At 40.5% G+C, this 25,116-nt stretch overlaps 1 protein-coding gene across 1 annotated transcript in view; it reads right to left on the reverse strand.

Moving 5' to 3' along the window:
- The window catches only part of IL12RB2 (interleukin 12 receptor subunit beta 2), a 77,898-nt gene extending 53,140 nt beyond the window's left edge, over positions 1-24,758 (reverse strand). Inside the window, exons 1-7 of the mRNA XM_045897442.3 lie at positions 24,623-24,758; positions 13,297-13,408; positions 11,509-11,796; positions 4,343-4,457; positions 3,227-3,411; positions 1,872-2,014; positions 429-579 (exon numbers count right to left, since the gene is read on the reverse strand). Of these exons, the coding sequence (XP_045753398.1) occupies positions 429-579; positions 1,872-2,014; positions 3,227-3,411; positions 4,343-4,457; positions 11,509-11,796; positions 13,297-13,372 (958 nt within the window). The 5' untranslated portion in view covers positions 13,373-13,408; positions 24,623-24,758. The remainder of the gene's footprint in view (positions 1-428; positions 580-1,871; positions 2,015-3,226; positions 3,412-4,342; positions 4,458-11,508; positions 11,797-13,296; positions 13,409-24,622) is intronic.
- Positions 24,759-25,116: the final 358 nt, after the last annotated feature.

The raw sequence follows: 25,116 nt of genomic DNA on the forward strand, positions 1-25,116 counted from the left end.
AATCCAAAAGGTAAAATGTATCAAGTTTTAAATTTTATAAAGGAATGAAATTACCAGTTATGGTTTTGTGGAATGAGAGAGTTGCTGAGATAAGAAGTGAAATAGAAATAGAGTTATAACCAAACATTACTGAAGCATCAGCTTGTAACCAACATGACAACATGTGGCAAGAAAGAGTAGGACTTACCGAATGTTAAAAATTTCCTAGCAATATAAACATATAGCCCTGGATAGTTACAGTACTTAAGCTAATGTCAAAATTAAGTTGTTAATTAATGTACTCATTTACTTGTTAATTAATGCATTAAATTAACTTGTTGGTTTAGTACCAGTACTTAGAGATCCTATTCCAAGGAAATCCTTATATCTTCCTCTCCCCCTCCTGTCTCTCCTCCCTCTCCTTCCACTCCCCTGTTTAAAACACATACCTTCTTCTGGGGTTTGTGTTCTCAACGATTCACTCCAGTCACTCCAACTACCTTTATATAGATGTAGCTTAGCGGAAATCTGAAATTCATACTCTGTAAATGGTTTCAGATCCAGCAAATCATGTCTTCCTTTGGTATTTGTAGCACTGACCTTGAATCAGACAAGATTTTTTTAAAGGGGTCTATTAAAATTAAATGAAAGAATTTTGACACACATAGGTAAGAAACTTGAGTAGATAATCTTTTCTATTTTTTTAGATCTGTCATTCATTGAGAAGACAATGACAGGGTTATTGAATACAAATGATGTTAATCTAAAGTAGCTTCTCAATAAAAACAAACTCTGGGGTCTAAGAACCCATCTATAAGGCCCCAAGGGGGACCCTGAAACAAGCTGAAAAATACCAATTCTCAGAAAAGTCTTGGAGAATTTTCTAGAGATTATTTTTTATTTGGTCGCAATTACAATGTGATAAATGTTTCTTTTAAAAAGATTTTATTTATTTGAGAGAGCAAGAGAGAGCAAGATAGAGCAAGCATGAGCAGGGATAGAAGCAGAGGGAGAGGGACAGGCAACTCCCTGCGGAGCAGAGATCAGAGCTCTAGATCCCAGGACCCTGAGATCATGACCTGAGCTGAAGGCAGATGCTTAACCGACTGAACCACCCAGGTTTTAACACAGACATAGAACTGGCTTCAAAAAGAAAACTTTAATTATATTAAAAAATTAATTACTATGTTTCTCCTGAGTTTCAGCTATATGTGGAACTTACCTTCTGTTATTTTTATAAGTCATTATATTTTACAAAAATACCAGGAGGAATTATAATCTTAAAATTTAACTGTAAAAAAATTAATGTCTAATATTAGATCAAAGTATGGGTCTTTATCTTTGGAATATTCAATTCCATATAAGTCTCTATGGACATTTCCTAATATGTTAAAAAAAATTACTAAAAAGTAATACAGAGGGAGTTGTAGCATAACAAGGTGAAATGAGTCCTTTATGAGAAATAAATCACAGAAAATTAATATTGGTTTACAGAAGCCTGTGGCTAAATAAATTTCAGAATCAAGGACGCCTGGGTGACTCAGTCGTTTGGGCATCTGCCTTCGGCTCAGGTCATTACCCCAGGGTCCTGGGATGGAGCCCCGCCTCAGGCTCCTTGCTCCGCGGGGAGCCTGCTTCTCCCTCTGCCTCTGCCTCTACCCCCATCCCCCCACCCCGGCCTGCCTGTTCACGCTCTGTCTCTCTCAGATAAATAAATAAAATCTTATTTCTTAACAAATAGAGGTGTATATGACTATCTGATCTATCTCAAGTGTGTACTTTAGGGCTAAATATTCTTAAACCCAGTATTTTGCTGGCATGAAAAGACAGAGATCTGTGCAGTGATATTAAAAGCCCTTCCCTGATTTTCCCCTTTACTCTAAAACCATTACCATTTTCCAGGCCCCACTGCTGTTGGGCCGATATCTGAGTCGATTAAGCAGCACCAGCCCCTCATCGTTCCACTGAAGGATACATCTGCTCACAGAAGCGTTTACACATTTGATTCTGATGTCCCATGGAGGAAGAGGCCTCACTGGTAATCAGAACAAACAAAAAAGTGTGATTCGGGCTCTACAATTGGAAATAACCTTTGTTTTGACATGAGTTAGAAAGAACTGAACAAAACTCATTTCTAAGATACAGGACCACCAAAGCTGGTGAAATAGATAGAGAGAAACCCCTGGCTTTTCAGAGAAGAAAAAGTTTCATTCACTACGGAATCATTAAAATAATTCTCCTTAATCTACCCTTATTTTTACCAAATAAACTACCTCCAACATTAGTGATAGTGTCAACTACATTTAATCCAACGTACCAAGAAAACCAATGTGCCAAACCTGAGAGTTCCAATGGCTGAGAAGGGAGAGGTGGCTAGTGGTGATCACCTCTCAGAAAGGGAAGAAATGTTGGTAGTCATATGGAAGGGACAGAGGAACAGAGAACACAGGAATAGAGTAAGAGGGGAAAGAAGGGGCCTTACAGAGGAATAGTCAATGGGAAGAAATGAAAGGTAAGATGGGGAGAAGTATGATAGGAAAATGTATAGTAAATGCCTATGTCAAGGCTCATAGCAGTATGCGTGCAAAGAGGTGCTGTGGGAAGAGAGAAGAGACACGCCCAGTGTAAGGCCAGAACTTAAGGGAGGCCAGAAGCCCAGTCCTATTTGGGATGGTCAGAATTTGAGGATGCTTGAGATTGGCCTCTGATTCAACTGGGCTAATTATATTTGCTCAGAAACGTGCTGGGATTGGCTCACTCCAGCTCCTAAGGTGATGAGAGGAATGGAAGTAGGTATTCTCAGAGTAAGATGCATTTGTAACTTGATACATTTTATTGATAGTAGGCACCTCTGCTCTGGCCCAGCAGGCCCACAGGTAGCCTATCTCAGAACAGTGGAGTAACCATGGGGTAAAAAGACACCTCTGCCGAGAAGTGCCCACTCTGAGCTTCATGAATAACCTTGCAGGACCCTCTCCTCAGTCGAATGGTATCACTGGCAGCTAGTGCCTCCATACAACTGGTCTCTTTTTTCTCCAACAGAGAGAATAATGTTGAATATTCCATTTTGTACGACCATCTCTATAAAGTTCTAGGATCATGCACCCTTTTACTTGCATCAAAGTAATATCTATCCTTTGTGACACTGTCCCTTTTGAAACAATCACATATAGAACATCCGAGTGATTTTTAAAATAATGTTCATATACCAATGAATGATACCTACAAAAAGTGAAATAAAATGTACCTATGTCCAAGAATGTAAATGTGGATGGAAATGAAGAAGCAGTTCCAAGGCTATTGATAGCAGTAACCTTGGCTGTGTAGCTGGATTCAGGCAATTCAGGGGTTAGGTTGACTCCAAGGTCCAGATGGTCACAATAATGACCATTACATTGCTTCTGCCAAGTTAAATTTTTTGGTCCATTTAACCTATAAATAAAAGACAATCGTGTTTAGCAAGATACTTTATGAGCTACTGGCTCCCTCTAGTACAAAGGAATAGAATATTTAAGTATTTAAAATTCTAGACATTTTGTTAAGGTCAGTCTTATTACTAGGGGATACATTACGGGAATATTTATATTCTATGGTCATAAATAGGACCATATTTTCCTCTCCTCTCCCCTTTTTTGATAGGACTGAGACTTTTTGATGTTCATGTAGATAAGTAACCATACCTACACCACCTAAATTCCCAAAACCCTGACTGGCATCCTGGCTCCTCAGGGCAGATATAATTGTTATACAAAGGATCCATGGCCACATAGGCATTTTCTGCACAGAAGTGCCAGCTTCTGGTATAGACTGGAACCCTGGGCTCCACTTCCTTTCCCCCATTTCCTGCTCACTTAGGCATAGGGCAAACCAGCTGGATCTTTGGATGGGATTATGGGATCAACTCCAGGGAACAGACTCTCCCAGACTCTCCTTTGTGTGGACTTCCTTCCAGGTCAGGCAAAGGTGCTTTAAAAAGAAACTCGTCCAAAGCTAATGGAAAGAAAGCTACCACAAGGATGAGTCTATTTATATATTATGACCCCAAGAGTCTACAATGGCAAAACAGGGAAGGGATATAATGTAGCCAGTTTAACCCTATTAGAGCAGGGAGAAACATCCATAACGTGGACCTCGGATGCTCTGAGAACTCCCGAGTTAGATCTCAGATTCAAGACCTTAGTTCTCACACTTTAGATGAACCAGTTTTAATTGATGAACCCTAGACATTTTTTTTTAAGTACCTAATTACCTAGAGGTGTCTATTGCTTCTTCTCTCTGGCAAAAATAAAAGTATTAGATATTTCTAAATGTAGTCTAAGATAACATCTACAAAACAGTTGCAAAAATACAGTCTCTCACTCACTGTAAAGTATATGCAGTATATAGATGGGTGTCACGTCCTCTGTCCCAGGTGCAGGTCACAGTCCCACGTTCTCCCTTCTGTATACAAGATACGTTCTGAGGCTGTTCCGGAACAACTTTAAAAACAAAGTGCAAAGCCTCATATTGTAAACAGCACACAGTTGATATCTCTATCACATTGTTATTATTTGGCAATAAGATAACAATACTTTCCCTATGTCTAGATTCCACCAAGTTCAAATTTGCTTCCAAGGCATGAACATCTTCTAATAACAATAGTGAATATGGATCAAACACTACATGCCAAGTCCTATGCGTTATATGAGGTTTTTCTCAATTAGACATCACAGTAGCTCTATCAAGTATTTATTGTTATCATCCTCAATTTATCGAAGAGGAAACTAAGACTTAGAGGTTAACTATCTTGTCCCAAATTACAAAACTGCGAAGTGGCAGAGTAGGAGTAGCGGACTTGAGTCCAAGCCTTTTACCACCACATTCCCCCATTCTCCCTGACAGGTGAACATTCAGTGCTACGTCCATTACCACTGGTGAAGTCCATTCAAATATTAGAAGCCTCTAAAGATTACAGGCCTCTTTCTCTCCATAGACCTGGTATTTGCTGCCATGACACTTCCACCCACTAGCCCTAGGCATGTTCTTCTGGGCTGTACCAGCTAATCTAATTTCTGCAGCATCACTTGGAACACTTTATAAACATTTGTAAACTGATTCTTTATGTATGTGGACACTGAGTACCTTCTATGGGCTGGGCATTGTGCTAGCTATAGACATATAAAGGTGTACAAGGCAGACAAGGTCACTTCTATCAAAGGTGTGTATTTGTAAATTAAGCCATTTTATAGTCAAAGGTAAACCCAAAGCTAGGAGTTTCTCAGATTTAGTGGAGGTAAGAGAAAATTCTGTTACTCATTGATCTCATTCCACTCTAATACTGAGACCCACATGTGAGAGATGTTTCCTTTGGGTGAGATAAAACAAATATACCACTGAAGCCCTAGATATTGTCTGTACCAAAAAAAAAAAAAAAAAAAAGCCTGTAATTGATGGAATAAATGACTTTTTTTTTTTTTTTTTTTTTTTGTCCTTAGCAAACACCACAGACCTGGGCACAATAATTATCCACTGGGTGATAGTGGACAGGTTAACTTCTCAGAAGTTCAGTTTCTTCATTTATAAAATGGGTATGTTAATATGTAGCTCATATAGTTTTGTTTAATGGAATAATAAACTTTCTTTTCCTGAAAGAACAGACTCTTTCACATATATATGAAATACGTATATCTTATACTGAATATATATGAACTATACACACACACACATATATATATACACACACGCACACACACACTCTGTATATACCATATATAGTTCCCTGGCAAAGGGTGCTGGGAAGGAAATATTTTGAGCATGGTTAAATGTATATATACACTGTATATATCTGTATACATAACTACTTATGATCCACTTGATCCACTTAGACTACTACATTAACTTCTCATTTTCTGTACAACTTTTTGTTTACCTTGGAGCCCGTAAAAAATCGTCCTGTTCTTCCATTAGTTTTCTTATTCTTAATATAATTCCAAACTCTCAAGCCAATTATCTGAACCACTGTTCAACATATTCAAATGCTGTTTCGTTTGCCTGAAGACCTCTTTCTAGGGTCCCTGGGAACTATCCAACAAGACAGGTTTGCCTCTGTGCCTGGTACACAGCTGCTATTTTGATATTGCCAGTCCTTAGTATAATGGAAATTCCTTCATTTTCCAGTGTTTGACCTCCTGTTTCTTAAATCCAATTCTTTCTTCTCCCCTGATTTAATTTTTTGTGATGGTGGGGTACATCCTCCAGTAATTCCTGGGAAACGGTACAGGGAGGAAATATTTTGAGCACGATTAAAAATGTCTTTATTCTACCCTCACACTCGACTGATACTTTGGCTGAGTATTGAATTCTAAGTTGAAAAGAATTTTCAAAATCCAGGATTTTGGAAGCAATGCTCTGTTGTCTTCTATATTCTAGGGTGCTGTTAAGAAGCCTGAAGCCAGGGACGCCTGGGTGGCTCAGTCGGTTGAGCGTCTGCTTTCGGCTCAGGTCCTGGATCCTGGGATTCAGTCCCACATTGGGAAGGGCTCCTTGCTCAGCGGGGAGCCTGCTTCTCCCTCTGTCTGCTCTGCCTGCCGCTCTCCCAGCTTGTGCTCTCTTTCTCTCTGACAAATAAATAAAATCTTAAAAAAAAAAAAAAGATGTCTGAAGCCATTTTGATTCTTGAACCACTGTTTTTAATTTTCAGAAAATTGTAGAATCTTTTCTTTGTCCCCACTTTTCTGAATTTTCACAAAGATATGCTTAAGGAGGGTCTATTCTCTTCTGGTTTCTCAGAGTTCATACATTCTGGGAACTTATATCTTTCAGTTTGGGTAATAGTCTTGAATTATTTCTCCGTCGATTCTCCTATTTTTTCCTTTCTAAAAATCCCTAGTTTTTAAAGTTTGAGTTTTCCTCTAATTTTATACCTTATCTTCTATATTTTTAAGCTCTTGGTCTTTCTGTTCTACTATCAAGGAAAAGCCTCCTCAGTGTATACATCCACCCTCCTATTAAGTTTTTCATTTGTTTATCTTTGGGGGCAATGTTTTCTCTGAGTATTTCCTTTCCACACAGCATCCTATTTTTATTCTGTATGCACTAGTTTCTTGTAATTCTCTGAGGGTATCAAGGATAGTTTTTGTTTTTTAACATTTCTTCTCCCTGAATACCCTCTATTTCTTCCACTTTGCTTATATGCTTTGTTCCATACGTTTGTTCTGGTTTCTATCTTTCATAGTAGACATTTTCCCCAGATCGTTATATTTCTACTCATGTGTAGGAGTGAGGCACTAATTACAGATTGGAGCTCTGCATGTGTGTCAGCTGAGGGGTGTTTGCTGACTCTGAGTTTCACTCCAAGGTGATCTGGCGAGGTTTCCTTGGGAACCTATGTTGTAAATAATTTTAGGTATTTCCTCTCGGACTTACCAGATTTCCCAGAAAAGGATATTCTAACTTGAGTGGAGGAGGGTACAGGGCTCAAGAGAGCTGTATGCAAATGTTCCTTTAATCCCCTTTGTTTTCCAGCATGGTACTACCAATCTCAGCTGGACTGGCTGGAGCAAGTTTAGCAGCCCTTTAATGCCAAGCCTTCAGTCTTATGCCAGAGTAGGAGAGCAGTGAATGTCTAGCTACATGGAATTGGGAAAGAGATCTGAGAATCTGTTTTTCAAATAGATTTTTCAATCAAACCTCTCATTTTTAGTCCCATTCTTACCCTCACTCCCAGAAGGACATGGTACCACCAATTTCTGAGTCTTTCTGGGGCGGGAGATTCTGCATTCACTCATGTTGCATCAAGATGTTTCTCACTGCTGGCTAAGCCAATTATCACTGATCTACCTGTATTCCAGCTTCCAAAAGTTTGTTGATATGTCTCCCCTCCCATCTCTTTTGTCCTTTAGGATTTGTGCCTCTAGAAAATTTTCTTTACTGCATCTTGGCTTAATTTCGGGGGGATCAATGTAAATATATGTGTTCAAACCACCATCATTACCTTAACCCTTCATAGGTAATGGTGACCAAATGAGATATAAAGCATGTGGCACCTTTAAGTAATGAAACAATTCTAATCGTACCTTTACTCCTAAAAGTTTGCAGAGACTCTCATTTTAAAGAGCACAGCTTTTACTGAAAAATCAAGTCAACTTTCCCAACATGAGGTCCCCACACCATGAAATCAAGGTGTCTACTTCAGCCCAGGACTTGGTTTTGGCAGAGATTATCTGTCCCAGGGGAACCCAGATCTCATTCTCTTCAATACAAGTGTATAATAGCTGACACCCCCCCAAAAAGGACAGAAATCAAAGCCTCTGAAAATTAAAATAGCTTGCAATATAATAAATTTCTATGAGTATTATGGTTGTTATCATTTTTGTTTTTTTTAGGGAGAGATTGCAACAGGGTGAGGGGCAAAAGGAGAGGGAAAGAGAGACTCCCAAGGAGGCTCCACATGGAGCCCGACGTGGGGCTCAATCCCACAACCCCGAGATCATGACTCAACCCAGGCATCCCACGGTTGTTACTGTATTTAAAAGCCCTACTTACTATGGGAAACTAAATGGCTTAGAAAAACAGCTTTCAGAAATACCACCAGTCAAGCATATATTGAAAACAACCAAGCAAGGATCCATTGTCTTTCATTTATTACCTTGATTTTCTAAGTAGTTTGTGGATCAACCCTGTGAGGTTAAGCTAGAGCACGGACTGCTTAGTAACCACACAACTTGAATGAACTCTTGGTAGTAGAACCACCCAAGCCCAAGGAGAGGCTGGGAAAAAAAGGTTAAATTACCCATTCCCAGTTCTGAAAAACCAGCCAACTTTATGACCACATTCTCAGGATATACAATGGCCCTACAAAAAAGGATACCACTTACCACAAAAAAGAAAAGAGGCTGTTTACTCCCTCACTAGATAAGATTAAGCTTACCATACTAGGTGAAACCAAAATTCATTGCGTCTTTTCTTGGAATGATTAGCCATACTCAGAAAAAGCTGTTGCTTCCAGTCAGTCCTTCACCTCAAAGGTGCTAAACTTGCTCAAAGAGCAGCCACTGATGGTGTGGTTACCATTTAAGCACACTGGACAAGCAACATTCCAGCAGTACCACCTAACTGAGCTGCACTATGACAGATCCTCTTAACCATCTCCCTAGGTCTTCTGAGGCTGCAAACTGTCACAAATACATCTGCATACTCTGGATGAAAAAAAAATTAAGTAGACTCCATGCCCAGTGCAGAGCCCAATGCGGGGCTTGAACTCACGACCCTGAGTTCAAGACCTGAGCTGATAACAAGAGTCAACACTTAACCGAGTGAGCCACCCAGGCACACCACTGGGTGGAAAACTCTAAAAATGGAAAGGGGTCGCAGCACTCTAACACATCTGAGCAAAGTAGGAAATGGACTGGATGGCTAAGGACATGTGCAAGAACACTGACCTCCAAGGCTACTGTTAGCCTAATAAATATGAAGAAAAACAGCAGCAACTGACGTCATAGGCCTGAGAACATCTAATACAAATACGTAATATTGGTCTACTAAGACGGCGAGTTACCTGGGTGAAACATTCAGGTGTTCTGAGGACAAAAGAGGTGAGGACCAATGGTGTTTTTTAGAGGAATTTTCATTTGTCTATCACTTTCTTGTACTTTCTTTTAAGGGGAATGGACTCGTATCTACCATGTGGCACACAGGAAGAAGAGTCAAGCCAGCTGAAACCTCCACCCTAGAGCTTATCACCTCAGTGCCTTCTCTGCGCCTGGTACTAGATTAAACACTTTGCATACCAGATGTCATCTAATCACTACAACCATCTCATGAAGTAGGTGTTAATATCTTGATAACACAGACAGAGAAACTGGGGCTCAGAGAATTGAAACTGCCTATCAGTATACTGTTAGTGACAGGGCTGGGCTTCAGAGCCCATGCTCCTTTTAGGACACCACAGGCGGTCGGAGCTGAGAGTACATGACCCGTAAGTGGTGTGAATAGGAGGCCACAAATGGGAAGAAGAGGCCTGGACCTGGTTTATGTCTCCTTAGCCTCCAGTGATTCATTTGGCTGTGTGCTTGGTGTTCCGCTCGGTGCTTCTGGTGGCTCTCCAGCAAGATTGCTTGGCCCCAACCATATCCTTATAGGTTACAGAAAAGTGGTTTCCATTTTTCCTGAAAAGAGTTTCATTGAGCTTTGCTTCACTGTCTTCATGTCAGGGGCTCTGTCCTTGCATCTTGGTCAGTCAGCCTGCAGTCCTCCTACTCTCCCCACCCCTCTTACTGTCCACTCCTGACCTTCTCTGGAACCACGGAGGCACAGTTTCCTGGGATGACTCAGAGCCCATGCATACTCACTGGCTTGCCTGGCTGGGCCTTTGAGGCTAAGGGTGCGGGCTGCAGTCTACAAGCTTTAGGCAGGTATACTGCGGGCTCACCTGGGCACTGTGGCTCATGCTATAGATGCCAGCTCTGAGGTCTTAGTTCTTACTCCCAGCAGCTTCCTGGAGGGACCAGCAGTGCAAGCCAGCATGTAGGGGAGTTGATACCCTATGGGTAAATTTTGACCAATGAGAGTTAAATTCTTCTCTTTCTCTGTCATTGTACTCCCATATGTTTTTTCTGGGAATGTCCCTAGTGAGCAAGCAACCAGCTGTATTTTCTGTTGGTGCTGTGGCCAGCTCAGTAATCTGACCTCCTTGTGTTTGCTTTGGTCCTTTCCTGGCTCATTCCCTCACTCTTGCTTCTTTGAGACTATATAAGTCAACTCTCCTGACAAAGCATGAGCCTATCAGTTCTGGCTCATGGAGATTTCTAGAAAACCCAGAAAACGGGGCACCTGGGTGGCTCAGTCGGTTAAGCGGCTGCCTTTGGCTCGGGTCATGATCCCGGGGTCCTGGGATCGAGCCCCGCATCGGGCTCCCTGTTCAGCGGGAAGCCTGCTTCTCCCTCTCCCACTCCCCCGCTTGTGTTCCCTCTCACGCTGTCTCTCTCTGTCAAATTAATAAACAAAATCTTTAAAAAAAAAAAAAAAACAGAAAAGAGTGTGACAACAGTTCTCCTTTAACCTCTGCTAAGTATGATAACCAGTTGTCAGGAGTGAATGTGGATATAAGGACTATTAAGTTAGGGAAAGGAGAATTGCTCAGCTTTGGGTACTCAACCTGGGCTTCATAAGTCAAAAACGGTATCTCTTTCTTCTTTTTAGGAGGTTGTAGCTTTGAACAAATTCTCATAAATCAAGAAGGCATGAAGATTCAGCTGCAGAGATTCTCTTTCCTGCCACTGGAGTCCAAGGACAACAGGTCCTTAGTCTTAATGGGCAAAATAACTGGTGGGGAGGGAGGGTTGGGAGAGAGAGAGAGAACACTACTACATGAAGTCCAAATTCTATTTCTTTCTGGATTTCTCATATTGAGGTACTCATATTGCTATCAAGATAAAATATACCCATGTGGCAGGAAAAGAAAGAACACTGCCCTATATTTGGATTTCTGTCTAACACATGACAAATACCAAAAGATGACTAGTTTTTAAGAATTCAGAATGGAATGCTCACCACCAACTGAGATCTCTGCCCCACATATTCGTAATTCCTTGTTTTTGCTACAGGCCAGTTTACAGAGAAACACTGTTGTACCCAGAGGAAGACCTGTGACTTGAGAACTGAGGAAGTGACCATGCAGAAAATTGATTCTTCTGTTAAACTTGTAGAGGATTAACATATTAAAACCAGGATATTGTGAGCAGCCTTGTTTGGGCTTCAAAGAGCATGAAATATTGACAGCTGATCCAAGTGAAATTACATGGGAAGGCTCCACAGTCACATCTCCTCTCCTGCATGCATCTGCAATAAGACACAAGTCAGCACATAAGAAACCCATTTCAAAATGGTGGGTTTGTGTGATTCTCAAGAGCAGGGTAAAATTAATCCCATCAAATCATGGAAATAGAAATAACCCACATTACTCTGGCTGTATTGTTGATGCACAATGAGAACAGAAGGCAACCACATTAAAGTCTAACTTTATTTTAATTAAAAGATGCATTGTTCTCAAAACAGTAAGACTAAAAGTGCTGAGAGAATAGGGTTGGAACAGAGGACGAGGAAAAACCAATCTCTCTTATATGCAAATTATCCACCAGATTACTGGAAAATACTTCCCACAGTAAATCACATTTGCTTCCATCCTCATTTCTGATTTATAAGGCTTACTTCAATACTCAGAGCAAAAAGCAAAACAAACAAACAAACAAAATGACCATTTAAAAGGCTATTACAAACTTTAAGGGGTAGATTCAGGAATAATACTTTCTCTTGCTGTAGTGGTATAAAATATATATAATCTAAAACATTATTTTATAACAAAAGAAAATATTCAGTGGCTCTGGTATGTTTGTGGTTGGCATCAAGGATGAAAACTAGGTCCTCCATGCCACACTTTGGTATTCCTTCAAGATGAAAGACACTGGGCTAAATGAACCATAACCCAGTACAGCTAATATGGCATTACATGAATGTATTCTTCTTTTTAAAAGAGTGTATTTATTTATTTATTTATTGCCAGATACCATATTAAACTCATTAAAAGAGAGGTCATTCTTACTCTCTAGAAGTTTTTGTGTAAATAAATATGACAACTATTCAGAAATGGAACAGTTTTTGGTGGTCCCGCCAATGAAAGAACCTCAGAATTATAGATTTGCCCTGAATTTTCAGATGTGATGGAAAGCCTCCACTGAAAGTACTTTTTTTTTTTGTAATTGTAAGATTGCTTTAATTACCCTAAACAGGAATTTGTAAAAAAGTTACTTAAATCAAATAAAGGAAATACTTAAATAAAACATTCTTTTTTATTTTCAGAACTAAAACTAAGTCTCTCTCTCTCTCTCCCCTCCCATCCTACTTATATGTCTGTTCTCTGCTTCTTTGGTTTCCATTGGTTGTAATGAGCTAGAAAGTAAAAAAGTAAGCTCCCAATAAAGAAAAGGGAAGGAAAATGTCAGCTATTATTTTTTTTTAGCATAGTTGAATTCACCCATGCATACCCTCTGTTAAAATGCACTATCATTTCTCATTTTAGTAAAATTCACAATGCCAGCTTTGTGGTTACCTAACCACTTTTTAAAGAGAAATTATATGATTGGACTAATACATTAATCAGCATAAATTAAATAAAATGCATATTAGTTCTAGATATGGAACCAGACTTACCCATTTAAAATGAGAGAAGACAGACTACAAAAGACCAAATACCAGAACAATTCTCACAAATACATATTTCATCTGTAACTGAGAGTTTAAACCACAAATCCTTCTACAGATTCAATTATAGAAATATCTTACCTATGTTTGCTTTAACCAACAACAACACAATGATAAAAATAAGTGCCAGTGAGCACCCTCCAACTGTATGTGCCATGAACAGTCAATTCTGGAATACACCTCTGTAATTTTCCTTGCAAAAGAAGACAAATTCATTCATGTTAAATACATTCAGAAAATACCAGAACCAAAATCATTCAGAAGGACTTAGAATGCTCCTTTAACTTCTCTATATTGTTAAGATTTTTTTAAGCAGTATACTTTTAAAACTAGTAAATTAAAAATCTTAGCCACCTCTAACCCCCATTCACTTAAGCTCCTTGGCGTTGGCAAAGGATGGGAGAAGAGACATTGGAGTCCTTTAGAACTGGGCTTAAGAACTTTGAGACTGTGGGGCACCTGGGTGGCTCAGTCAGTTAAGGTTAAGCATCTGACTCTAGATTTTGGCTCAGGTCATGGTCTTAGGGTTGTGAGATTGAGCCCCACATTGGGCTCTGTGCTGGGTGTGAAGCCTACTTAAGATTCTCTCTCTTCCTCTCCCTCTGCCCCCCCAAATAATAATAAAATAAAAAAATAAAAAAAAACTTTGAGGCTGTGGGCGAGTTACTTAACCTTCTGAGCTTCAGTCGCATACAAAATTTTTTTTCTTCCAAATAGGGCTGCATTATCATAGTCAAACATAGTGGTGTTAAATCTCAAGACAGATGAGAATTTCTGAACTTCTTTTAGAAGTAACAGGAAATTAAAAAGTAGCTCATACCCCTCTCCTGGAACTTAGTAAAAGACTGATCTCTTTGGTCATAAGAAAGGGAGTTGTTGGAGTCTTCTACAGAAGTTCAAGTTTACTTGTTTGCTTGTTTATTCATTACTTGTTTATTTTACTATGTATTTCTATCTTGAATGTTTCAGAAAATGCAAACTGGTGATTTCTGATTGTTTCCCAATTTAAACCTAAGGAATGGTTCTACTATTCACTAGGAAATTAAAGGTGGGCCCCAAATCCATAAAGTAGGCTGGAAAGTTCTGTGATGTTAGGCCACTGGGAACCAGCAAATGCAAATGTTCACCTCTTACTCCCATACCTAGAGATATGCCAGAACATATTGGCCATTTTCAAAAAAACTCACTTATTCATTCAATAGGCCACCTTTCATGTGCCAGGCACATCGTTAAGTGCTAGCGATACAACAGTACTGCTCTAATGGGTATATAGAAATGTGCTCACTTGCTCCTTTGACTTTTCTACCTCTAGCCTCGCCATCAATCAGGACAGCTCCAAAAAATTTAGCACCTTTTCAGTAGTCTTTGCTGGTTGCTCTTCCTCCTCCTGAATTTCAACTCTGGGAGGACCTCAGCTCATTCAAAACATTTTTTCTCTAGTTCTACTCCCTTCCCAGGGGATCTCATCTGGTCACCTGGCTCTAGAAATTATTTGTATGCTAATGACTCTCAGGTGCATATCTTCAACTCAGACATCTCTCAGTGCTCCAATCTGTCTCCTTGCATCACCTCTTGGACCTCTAATAAAGTGCTCAATATTAACATGATCAGTTGGAATCCTTGGTCTCCCTTCCACAAATTGGTTCTTTCCCTAGCCTTTTTGATTTCAGTAAATAACTGAAGTTGCTCAAAAACCTAGAAGTCATCCTTGATTCCACCCTCTTTCTCATCCCCTACAACCAAACCATCACTAAGTCCCATCAATTTTACCTCCAAAATATATCACAGATCAATCTGCTTCTCTCCATTCCTACTGTCCTCACTCTAGTCCAAAAGACTGTCATCTCTCCCCAAGGTGACTTCAGTAGGCCCTCAGTGTGTCTCTCGAATCCATCCTTACCCCTTTCTAAGTCATTTTTACATAGCGACTACCTTTTAGAAGAATAAATAAGATTACATTACCTGTTACATACCACCACTACTTAAAACCCTTCAATACGTCCATTGCTGTTAGAATAAAATCGAAAATCCTTACCGCACATGATCTTTCAGGCACCGCATGGCCTCACTTCTCCTGTCTTGCCACCATCATTTGCTCAACTTTTTTAGCCTTGCTCACTCCACTCCATTTGCACTGGCTTTCAGATTGTTCCTTAAATAAGACATGTCTTTTGCTGCCCGGAGACTCTGCATTTTCCATTTCCTCTGCTAGAATCCTCCTCCTCTGTTTCTTCGCAGCTGGCTGACTTACATACTTCAGATCTCAGATCATGTGTCACTTCCTCAGAGAGCCCCTCCCTGACCACCTAGCCAAAGTGGTCTTGCCCAGCTACTTTCTACTCATCACCTTATTTATTGCCTTCATGGTACAGTTGGTAACTACTGTGTTTATTTACTTGACTACTTGTCTATCTATCTTTGTGCTAGAATAAGTCACCATGAGAGCAGGAACATTGGCTGTCTTGCTCACTGCTGTATGTCAGCACTAGGAAAGAGTACTTAATAAATGTTTATTAAAAGAAAGAAAAAAGTGAGGAAGGGGGAAGGAAGATGAGCTATAAAAAACTCCCTGTAAACATCCCTGTAGTAGGCAGAATAATGGCCCACCAAAGATGTCCATGCCCTAAGTACCTGTGAGTATATTACATTACATGACAAAGGGACTTTGGAGATGCCATTATAGCTAAGGATCTGAAATGGGGAGGATTCTATATTATCCAAATGGGCCCAATCTAATTAAGGGAGTCCTTAAAAGTGGGTGAGGGAGGAAAAAAGGTCTGTCAGAGAGCTGTGATATGAGAAGGCCTAGATCTTCCACTGCTGGCTTTGAAGATTGAAGAAAGGGGCCATGAGCTAAGGAATGTGGTGGCCTCTAAAATCTGAGGGTGGCTCTGTTTACAGAAAATATAAAATGTATTTTTTTTTTTTTAGATTTTATTTATTTATTTGACAGAGAGAGCACAAGCAGGGAGAGAGGGCAGGCAGAGGGAGAAGCAGGCTCCCCACTGAGCAGAGAGCCCGAAATGGGGCTCGATCCCAGGACCCTGAGATCATCACCTAAGCCGAAGGCAGACACTTAACTGACTGAGCCACCCACGTGCCCCTAAAATGTATTTCTTATGGGTCTTGGTTAAAAATGTTTGAGAAACACTGATCTAAATTGAAATCTGACCGTTTCCCTTCGTCTAAACCACACAGTCCAAGGTCATGGCATACAATGGCCTCTGTCGGCTAATTCCTGCCTTTATTACCAAGCACATCTACCTCTACTCCCTGCTGGCATTCTACTGTCTACTAACACTGAGCTGCATTATTTCCCTGCACATCTCATGCCAATGCATGCTTCTGTATCTTTGCCGATTCTATTCTCTTACTTTTCCACTATTCTTAGAATGGCTATATTCATCCATCCCAACCCAGTTCAGAAAACTTTTATTCAGCCATTCATTCAACAAATATGTATTAAGCAGTTGCTATGTGTCAGGGGCTAGGGATAGAGTAGACAGGATTTCAGCACTCATGGAACCAACATTCTAGAATAGGGAGACAGAAAACAAAGAAATAAATAACAAACAGATTCAGACAATGATAAAAGAAAAACATAAGAGAAGCTAAGGGGAAAGAAGCCTGGGGAGGAGAGAAGTTGGTCAATGAAGGCATTTCTAGGAAGTGAAGCTTGAGCTGAGATTGGCAGGGGACAAATGAAGACTCAGGATGAAGCCTAGAGGCAGAGGAATGAGCTGGCTATGAGTGAAGCACAGAAAAAAGGTCAGGGTGGCAGGGGAGGTGACTGTCATCAGAGAATGGTAGGACATGAAATGGAGAAGAATCCAGGAGCCAGATCTACCATGGACTTGTTTGCCATGGAAAGGAGCCTGATTTTACTCTCAAATCTATAGGAGATCACTGATGTTTAATTAAAGGTTTTATTTATTTATTTAACTGAGTTTTAATTGAGGGTGTTACAAGATATGAATTATATTAAATATACACAGGCAAAGGCAAAAAACAAACAAAAAAGTTAGTCTTGGCTTCATGTACGGGGCCAGAGTGGAAGCAAGCAGACCAGTTAGGAAGCAATCGCAGGTACCCAGTAAGAAATGATGATGTGGACCACACTTACAGTAGTAGAGAGGGAAAGAAGTTGTCAAATCTTAGGAAGCCTTACCTATGTCTTTAGATCAGACTGACGCCTCCTACATAGCATCCTGGCATCCTCATATCTTAGCACCTGCCATATTAAGTAGAACTACTTTATTTAGTTATCTGGCTCTTCCGTTTGTTTACAAACTCATGAGCAGAGGGCACAATATATGGCACATAGTGGGCATGTGCTGAACTGAACAAAACTTAAATGGATTTTTTGTGTTCATCTATTAATGTAATGACATTACAACTACATTAAATCTGATTCTGCCACATTGTGGTTGACATAATTAATAATAAGTTTTTCTTTATTACCACTACCTTAGTTGCTTCATTAAAATTTGGAATAATCTGGCATAAAGGAAATTATGAATTGAACTAGAAGATAACTGAATCATGAAGGAATAGTAACACATGGATTAATAAGTTTCTGCTTCCTGACTACAAGGGGTATCTACAGGGTATCTTTCAATATGCACTGCAATTTATGGAGCTATGATAGTCTCCAAATAAGTAAAATATTTAATATCAAAATATTTGATTAGTTATTATAAGAATTTTTAAATGTATAAATATGAAATATGTAAATATAAAATGCATATGAAATATGTATATAAGAAATATATATGAAATATGCATATATATGAAACACACCCCTACACACCTATATATGAAATAAGCAAAAGAGAGGATAAAGTTCAGTTTATATAGTATATTTATCCAAACATGAACTTGCTCATTCTCTTTGAATACCCAGTAAAATACTTTCTCCTTTTATAAGAAACTCAGAACCTCAAAGACCTTCAAGTAAATGAGGTATCTTCCAATAAAATGAAACCTCCTACCAACTGTAAACATCTTTCAGACAGCCTGCCTGTACGGTTGATATTAAAACTACAACTCTATCTTGAATCAGAAAATCAAAGAGTATGCTATGTCATTGACTCATCATTCAAATTGCGACAGTTTCCAGATAGTGAAAACAATGTCTCAGTGAGGGGGACAAGGACCAGCCAGAAATATAGCAACTGGCAGGAAGGCAGGGGCATCTATTACCCCCTCAGTGAGTCTCTTTCCCCACTGCTCCAGGAAGAAGCACAAAATATGAACTACTGCAAAATCATATTTTACTAGGCCAGGAAAAACCCTTACCACAGGTGATAATTTCATGTAGGCAGGAGCACGTTCTACTTCCACATTACTTTTCTTCTGTGGCACCATGTTAAGTTCAAGGGACAGCACGGTATTATGGAAAAGAAAAAGGCTAGTGAATCTCAGTCCCACTGTGTGCTTTTAACAGTAAGAGTGCCATTTCTTACAGTGGGTACAGTAATATGGACCTAGACAAAGTTATCGGGAAGATTAATCTGCTGGTGTCATGGACCCATGAGAATACCTAGAATGAAGTAGGCACTCCATTGAGGCTAGCTCCCATTTTCTCTTCTGGGTCCTGCTTTTGTATTTTTTTTTTTTTAAATCACTTATGACTTTCACTGTACTGGAATTATATGTTTTGTTAAACTAGGTAAAAAAAAAATCGTATGTTAGTCTATCTTTATTCTTAACCCTAGCTATCAAATACTTTAATAAGTCAGAGGAGGAAGGAACCTCAAAGGTTAGCTATTAATTCCCATGGTCCTGCTGCTTTCTTCCCCTCCCAACCGCTGACATTTGAGTCTGGGCCACTGTAGAACAACCAAGTGATTGTTCTAGATGTGCGTCAAGGCTGGCTGTCTTACAAATGAATGCCCTTGGGGCGCCCGGGTGGCTCAGTCATTGAGTGTCTGCCTTCGGCTCAGGTCATGATCCCAGGGTCCTGAGATCGAGCCCCCATCGGGCTCCCTGCTCCGAGGAAAGCCTGCTTCTCCCTCTCCAACTCCCCCTGCTTGTATTCCTGCTCTTGCTCTCTCTCTCTCTGTCAAATAAATAAATGAAATCTTTTTTAAAAAAACAAATGAATGCCCTTAATTACCCAGTTCACTCAATGAGGCAGAGTACAAAATCTTTCCCTTCTGCTGGCAAAGCTAGTTACAGACATGTCTTACTGGTGGCAGCTCAGTATAAAGACAACACTTTGGAGGCCATCTCTTTTACCTTCCCCATTTTACAGATAGATAAACTGAGGCTTAGAGAAAAGAGGGGACTTGCCAAAGGTCATTAATAGCAGAATCCAGATCAGAACATAGGTTTCCTGATTTCTAACCCAACATTACCTCTAGCATGTGAGACTGCTCCTGATCAGTAGCAACAATAGCAGCATAACATTAAAAATAGTGCTAATGCTAACTCTACCATTAATACTAATGCTATAGTTTGTTGATCTCTTACGATATTCCAGGTACAATGCAGTTTACGTACAATCTTTATGATACCCACTAGTAAAGCAATTATGATGCCTGATACTTTAATCTTCAGAAGCTTGAATCATTATTTCTTTTCTTTTCTTTTTGCTGAGATTATATGATTTATTATAGAGCACAGAACCACCTTCAAATAAGAGGTAAGAGACTTAGAAAATATCAAACTGGAGTCAAAGAAAGACTGTATTCTTACTGAATATACCGTAGCTTTGCTTCATGGATATATAACAGAATATGGTTATGGAAAAGAACACTTCTACCAAAAAGTGGCATTTTGATGATTAAGGGCAACCTGGTAAATTGTTCAAAACCTATTCTGCCAAAAAATTCCAATGTTAAAACTTGTGGCTCCTTATAAATTTACCCTAAGATGAAGCCATTAGTCAACAAATACCACTCATAATCAGTTTAACTACTCATTCTTTTTTAAATTTAAATTCAATTAATTAACATATAGTGTATTATTAGTTTCAGAGGTAGAGTTCAGTGTGAATCACTATTTCTGATACCCTCCTCCCTCTCTCAAAAGAGGATGAAACAAACACAAGAACTGTATATATGATGTATGTAACCACCTCTAATGATCTATTCCACTATGAGGATGGAAAAGGATAATCCTATCCACCAAGTAGGTAACTTGCAACTTAGCCGTTGGAGCCAACCTTCTTCTCCATGACTTTTCATGAGCTAAGTCATGAAAAAGAACGGTCTCCTGACTGAAGCATTATTTCCTTTTTTCTTCTGAGTCTACCATTTGGTGAAAAATGTCACAAGCCGTAACATGGACAAATGCTGGCCTGTCAGGCCCTGATCATCAAATCAGCCTCTTCATGATGTCATGTTAGGTGGTATGACAGGCAAGGAAAGTAACATCACTTCAACCCTTTCTGCTTTTTCTTCTTTCTCCACAATAATCCCAATACCCTTTACATGAGCGAAGCTGGACAGGACAGACATCTGTTTTTCTTTCATACACACCTGCTGAGGCTCTCTTGAATTTTCTTTCATCTCACTGGTAAGCATTTGTAGTCCTAAATTTACCTATGCATAGGAGCATTCTCTTCTTGCTTGAAATCATGAGACTTCTGAAATTTTCGTCCTTTTTTTTTAAATTTCTGTTGGAGGGTTTTCTCCTTTCCCTCTTAATAACCTCTTCATTATCTTTCTTTTTCTTAAAGATTTTATTTATTTATTTGACAGAGAGAGAGAGAGTGAGAGCAGGAACACAAGCAGGGGGCGTGGGAGAGGGAGAAGCAGGCTTTCCACAAAGTCCAATGCGGGGCTCGATCCCAGGACCCTGGGATCATGACCTGAGCCTAAGGCAGATGCTTAACGACTGAGCCACCCAGGTGCCTTATTTTTCTTTTTCTTTCTTTCTTTTTTTAAAGTAGGCTCCATGCCCAGTGCAGAGCCCAATATGGGGCTTGAACTCTTGACCCTGAAATCAAGACCTGGAACCAAGATCAAAAGTCAGACGGTCAACCAACTGAGCCATCCAGGTGCCCTACTTTATCATTTTTCATAAGAAAAGTTCCCTTACACTTTTACCCCTTCTTTTATATTTTTCTGAAATGTTCTTCTGTCAATTTTATTTGCCTTTATTTCCATTTCAGATATATCACCCTGAACATAACAGACAGGCTCTTGAAATGTTGTATGTAAACAAATTACATTTAAAATGCATTAGGGAATCATATCCCATCCCAACCCTCAAATCATTTGTAGTGTGAACTATCTTGTAAACTGAACAACATTCCCACAAGAGAACTACAAAAAAAGAAATAAAGAAAGGAGAAACAAGACATGGATGGAGTGTTGAAGAAACTAGTTACTTTCAAATCAACTGGTGGTGTTTTGTTTCCTTTTTTCTTTCTTGAATTAGCTCCAAAAGCCAACAATTTTCATAGCACTTGTTCAATTAAGTTCTAACAATCCAACCTTCTCTATTTTCACTCTCTGCATTCTTCTAGAGCTATAAATAAAATAAGCCATTTACTTTTGGGAAGGATGATGTACTGGAAAGAGCACAGTGTCTAGGGCCTGAGGAACTGGGTGCCATCCTGGTTCCTCCACTTTTATCTGTGTCACCATCACAAGTAACTTCACACTTTAAAGCCACTTTTCCTTGTTTGAAAAATGGCAATTTACCTTTATTGAGGAAATTAAATCTCTTTCACTTAAATTTTCTTCCTTGGTTAACTGGAAGAGTCTCCCTCCATCTTGAAGTCTCTATTTGAGGACAGTGGCATGAGGTGTGAGGTTTATTTTTGGATCTTGGGTATTATGAAATCCTGGCAAGTTTTGCTTCACCTTGTAACATCAATCACCTAGTGGTTTCATAAAGTGCTACGAGGCATCAAAAATATTAAAGCACATTACAATTACTTTGTTTTTGGGAATTTTCTAGGAATTTCACAACTGAAGATAATTGGAGGCATACTAACAGGGTGTGGTGTGAGCTAAGACTATTGATCATCATCCCACAATTTTCCTCAAGTTTTCTTATATAAATGGATTCAGCTGAAGTCTCTATACAAACCCCATGTCTCAACATCTCTGTCTGATGTTGTACTCAATGTTTACCTCTTCCTCTGCATACCACTGTAAAGAGATGTAAATTAAGATTCTAAGCTTAATCATCTTTTACAGGCATTTACTTAGCAATTTATCACAATGCAGAGCATATAATTGAGTTGTTAATATTTGGTCATCTGCTACACAAAGTAACTACTGGTATCTCAATTCTATAAGTGGGGAAATCTGCACATTGACCAAGATAATACAGAAAAACCAGAAGCAAATTCAGAATTAGATAAATTAGAACCACCTTCCATACTTGAGTTTCCTCTCATGTAAAATGAGAATAAAAATAGCACCTCCCTCACAGGATTATTGTGAGGGTTAAATAAGAAGCTCTTATTACAGTGCCTGGTACATAGCAAGAGCTCAATAAATATTATTATCTGCTATTATTATTATAAGAAAATGGATAATATCACTTACTTTTCAAGGACAGCCTTGCTTTTTGACCTCTCTCTTTGCCTATTTTTCTGGCTCATCACTGAAGATTAATTTGATTAAAACTAGATCCCATACCTCCTTTATAATAGGTGAATTTATGCCACCTATCATCCTTGACATAGTAAGTGTTCTCATAATTATTGTCTTCCCAAATAGTTTTAACATCTTGAGGACAGGAACTGCATCTTACATTTCTTTATATTCACTACAGTGACCAGTACAATGTCTTGAACATAATAGCTATGCAATACATATTTGTATTTAAAAAAAAAAATCATTGTTACCATTAGCAAAGAGCACCATGATTCCAAGAGCAAAGAGCACTGGACAAGCCTTCTTTGGGATTTGGCTTGCTTTTTTAGGTTGGTCTGCACAAATTTACATGTAGAAGTTGAGAGCAGTGCCCTCAACTTGAGTGTTATTACACTCGAGTGTTATTACAAAGATGACAGATAACCAGAAAACAAAGCATTACTATACCATAGTAATACAAAAATAAGTCCATGCTGGAGAAATGATGTGCAACATCTACTGAGAGGATTCTTCTCCCATAAAAATCTTACATATGCTTTAGAATTTTTTCACCCTAGAACTCATTCTAACACAGGATTCAGAGCTTGCCAAATTTTGGGAACTGACCATCCCATGTAATCATCATGACATTCAAGAAACAAGACACATCAAAAAGGAATACTGCAGGCTCTTACAGTGCCTTTCATGCCTAACAAAGTGCTGGTAATGATTGAGGATTTTACATTACCGGCGGGAAGAGAGTGTTAGCTCTTAGCCACTAAAGTCCTTTCGTTGGACAGAGAAATAGTACCATTTTTAGTTAATGGGAAATGAGAATATAATGTTTGTTTGTCCAAGTGGAAGTGGATATAATGTTATGAGCCAGAGATGCAAAGGCAAGAAGCACAGAGTTTGGAGCCAGAAACCCGTAACTTACCATCTCTGTGAAAGTGTGCAAGTTTCCATATCTGTAAAATGAGAATACTAATAACAACTTCACTGGCTTTTTAAAGAATTATATAGGGTAAACAATATATACCCAAAGGCCAGGTACATCGTAGGGGCTCAACAAAGACTTTTATTCACACAGGATATACATGTAAGGGATTATGACAATTATCCAGAGTTAAGGGATAAAGACTAATTTTGTCCTGTTCTCTAGACATACCTGGGAAAATCTCTTTGTAGGCTTCTGGGTTACTAAGATGCTTAAGATGTCCATCTAATCTAATGCAGATACTGATCTCTTAGAATGCTTATATTTAGTGCCCCTTCACCAAGCGAGAAGGGACTTCCGAAAGACATTTCACAGATGAGAAAACTGAGTCTGGCCAGTGGCTTGCCAGTCGGCTTGCCCCAGACCATTCCTCCAGTAACTAACTGGCCAGGTAGGGACTCTCGGTCTGTCTACAGAGGCCACAGGAAAGTGCTGCCCATAATGGGACAGTACACGCCCCGTAAGAGGCTAAGACTCCTCAGTAACCTAGTCAGAGGCCTATTTTCTAGCCTGAGTCACGCCTGAGGGCCCGGGCCGAGACTGGACTCTGACTGGTGCCCCCAGCCCTTCCCCCGACGCCAGCCCTCCCTGCCCCACGCACCCACCATTCTGCGTCCTGCCCCAGGGAGCACCTGGGAGGCTCAGTATGAGCGCCCTCTCGCCTCCAATCGGCCGCACTCCAACCTGGCACCTTCACGTGCACATCAGCACCCAGAGAGCGAGCACCTCGATGAGGAGAGCCTCCCGCCGCCCTCCGGGCCAAGCCTCCAGGGGAAAGCGAGGCACAGAAGCCCCAAGCGTTCAGACCCCCCGCTAGGTCCGCGTCCCGGGGTCCCGGTGCCCCACCCCACTCGAGCCACCGGTCACTCACCGCGCGTCGTGGGTCTGCGAGGGGCTGCTCAGGCCGGCGCCCACCCGGCGCTGCCGGCGCCGCCGGCGCCCGTGTCGCGCCAGCCCCCGGCCCTACGAGCTTCCCGCCGCAGCGCGCGCCCTCCGGACGCGGTGCCCGCGGCGCGCGGCTCGTAGCCCCCGGGGGTGGGCGCGGCGGCGCGGCGGCTGGCGGAGGTGGTGGCGCGCGGGCAACGCGGCCGCAAGTTCAGCTGCCGGACGCCCGGCCCCGCGGGCGCTGCGGTTTCCGCGCCGCGCTGCCGGGCGGCCGGGGCCGGGGCTGCCACGGTGGGCTCCCACGGTCGCCTTGAGCAAGGTGCTCATCGCTCCGCACCTTCCTCCCCCTACGCGAAATGCGGACGGTAAAGCCTTCGCGTACGGTTGAGCGAGGACTGCCTGAACTGCTGCGGTGAATTATGTGCAGGGTGGGACAAGCACGACAAAACCATGTCCTCGGCTTGCACCCACAGAGGAGTC

This window comes from Mirounga angustirostris, unplaced genomic scaffold (genome assembly GCF_029215605.1).
Source record: "Mirounga angustirostris isolate CCGP_5_RB_7025 unplaced genomic scaffold, mMirAng1.0.hap1 SCAF_4, whole genome shotgun sequence".
In the NCBI taxonomy this organism is placed as follows: domain Eukaryota; kingdom Metazoa; phylum Chordata; class Mammalia; order Carnivora; family Phocidae; genus Mirounga; species Mirounga angustirostris.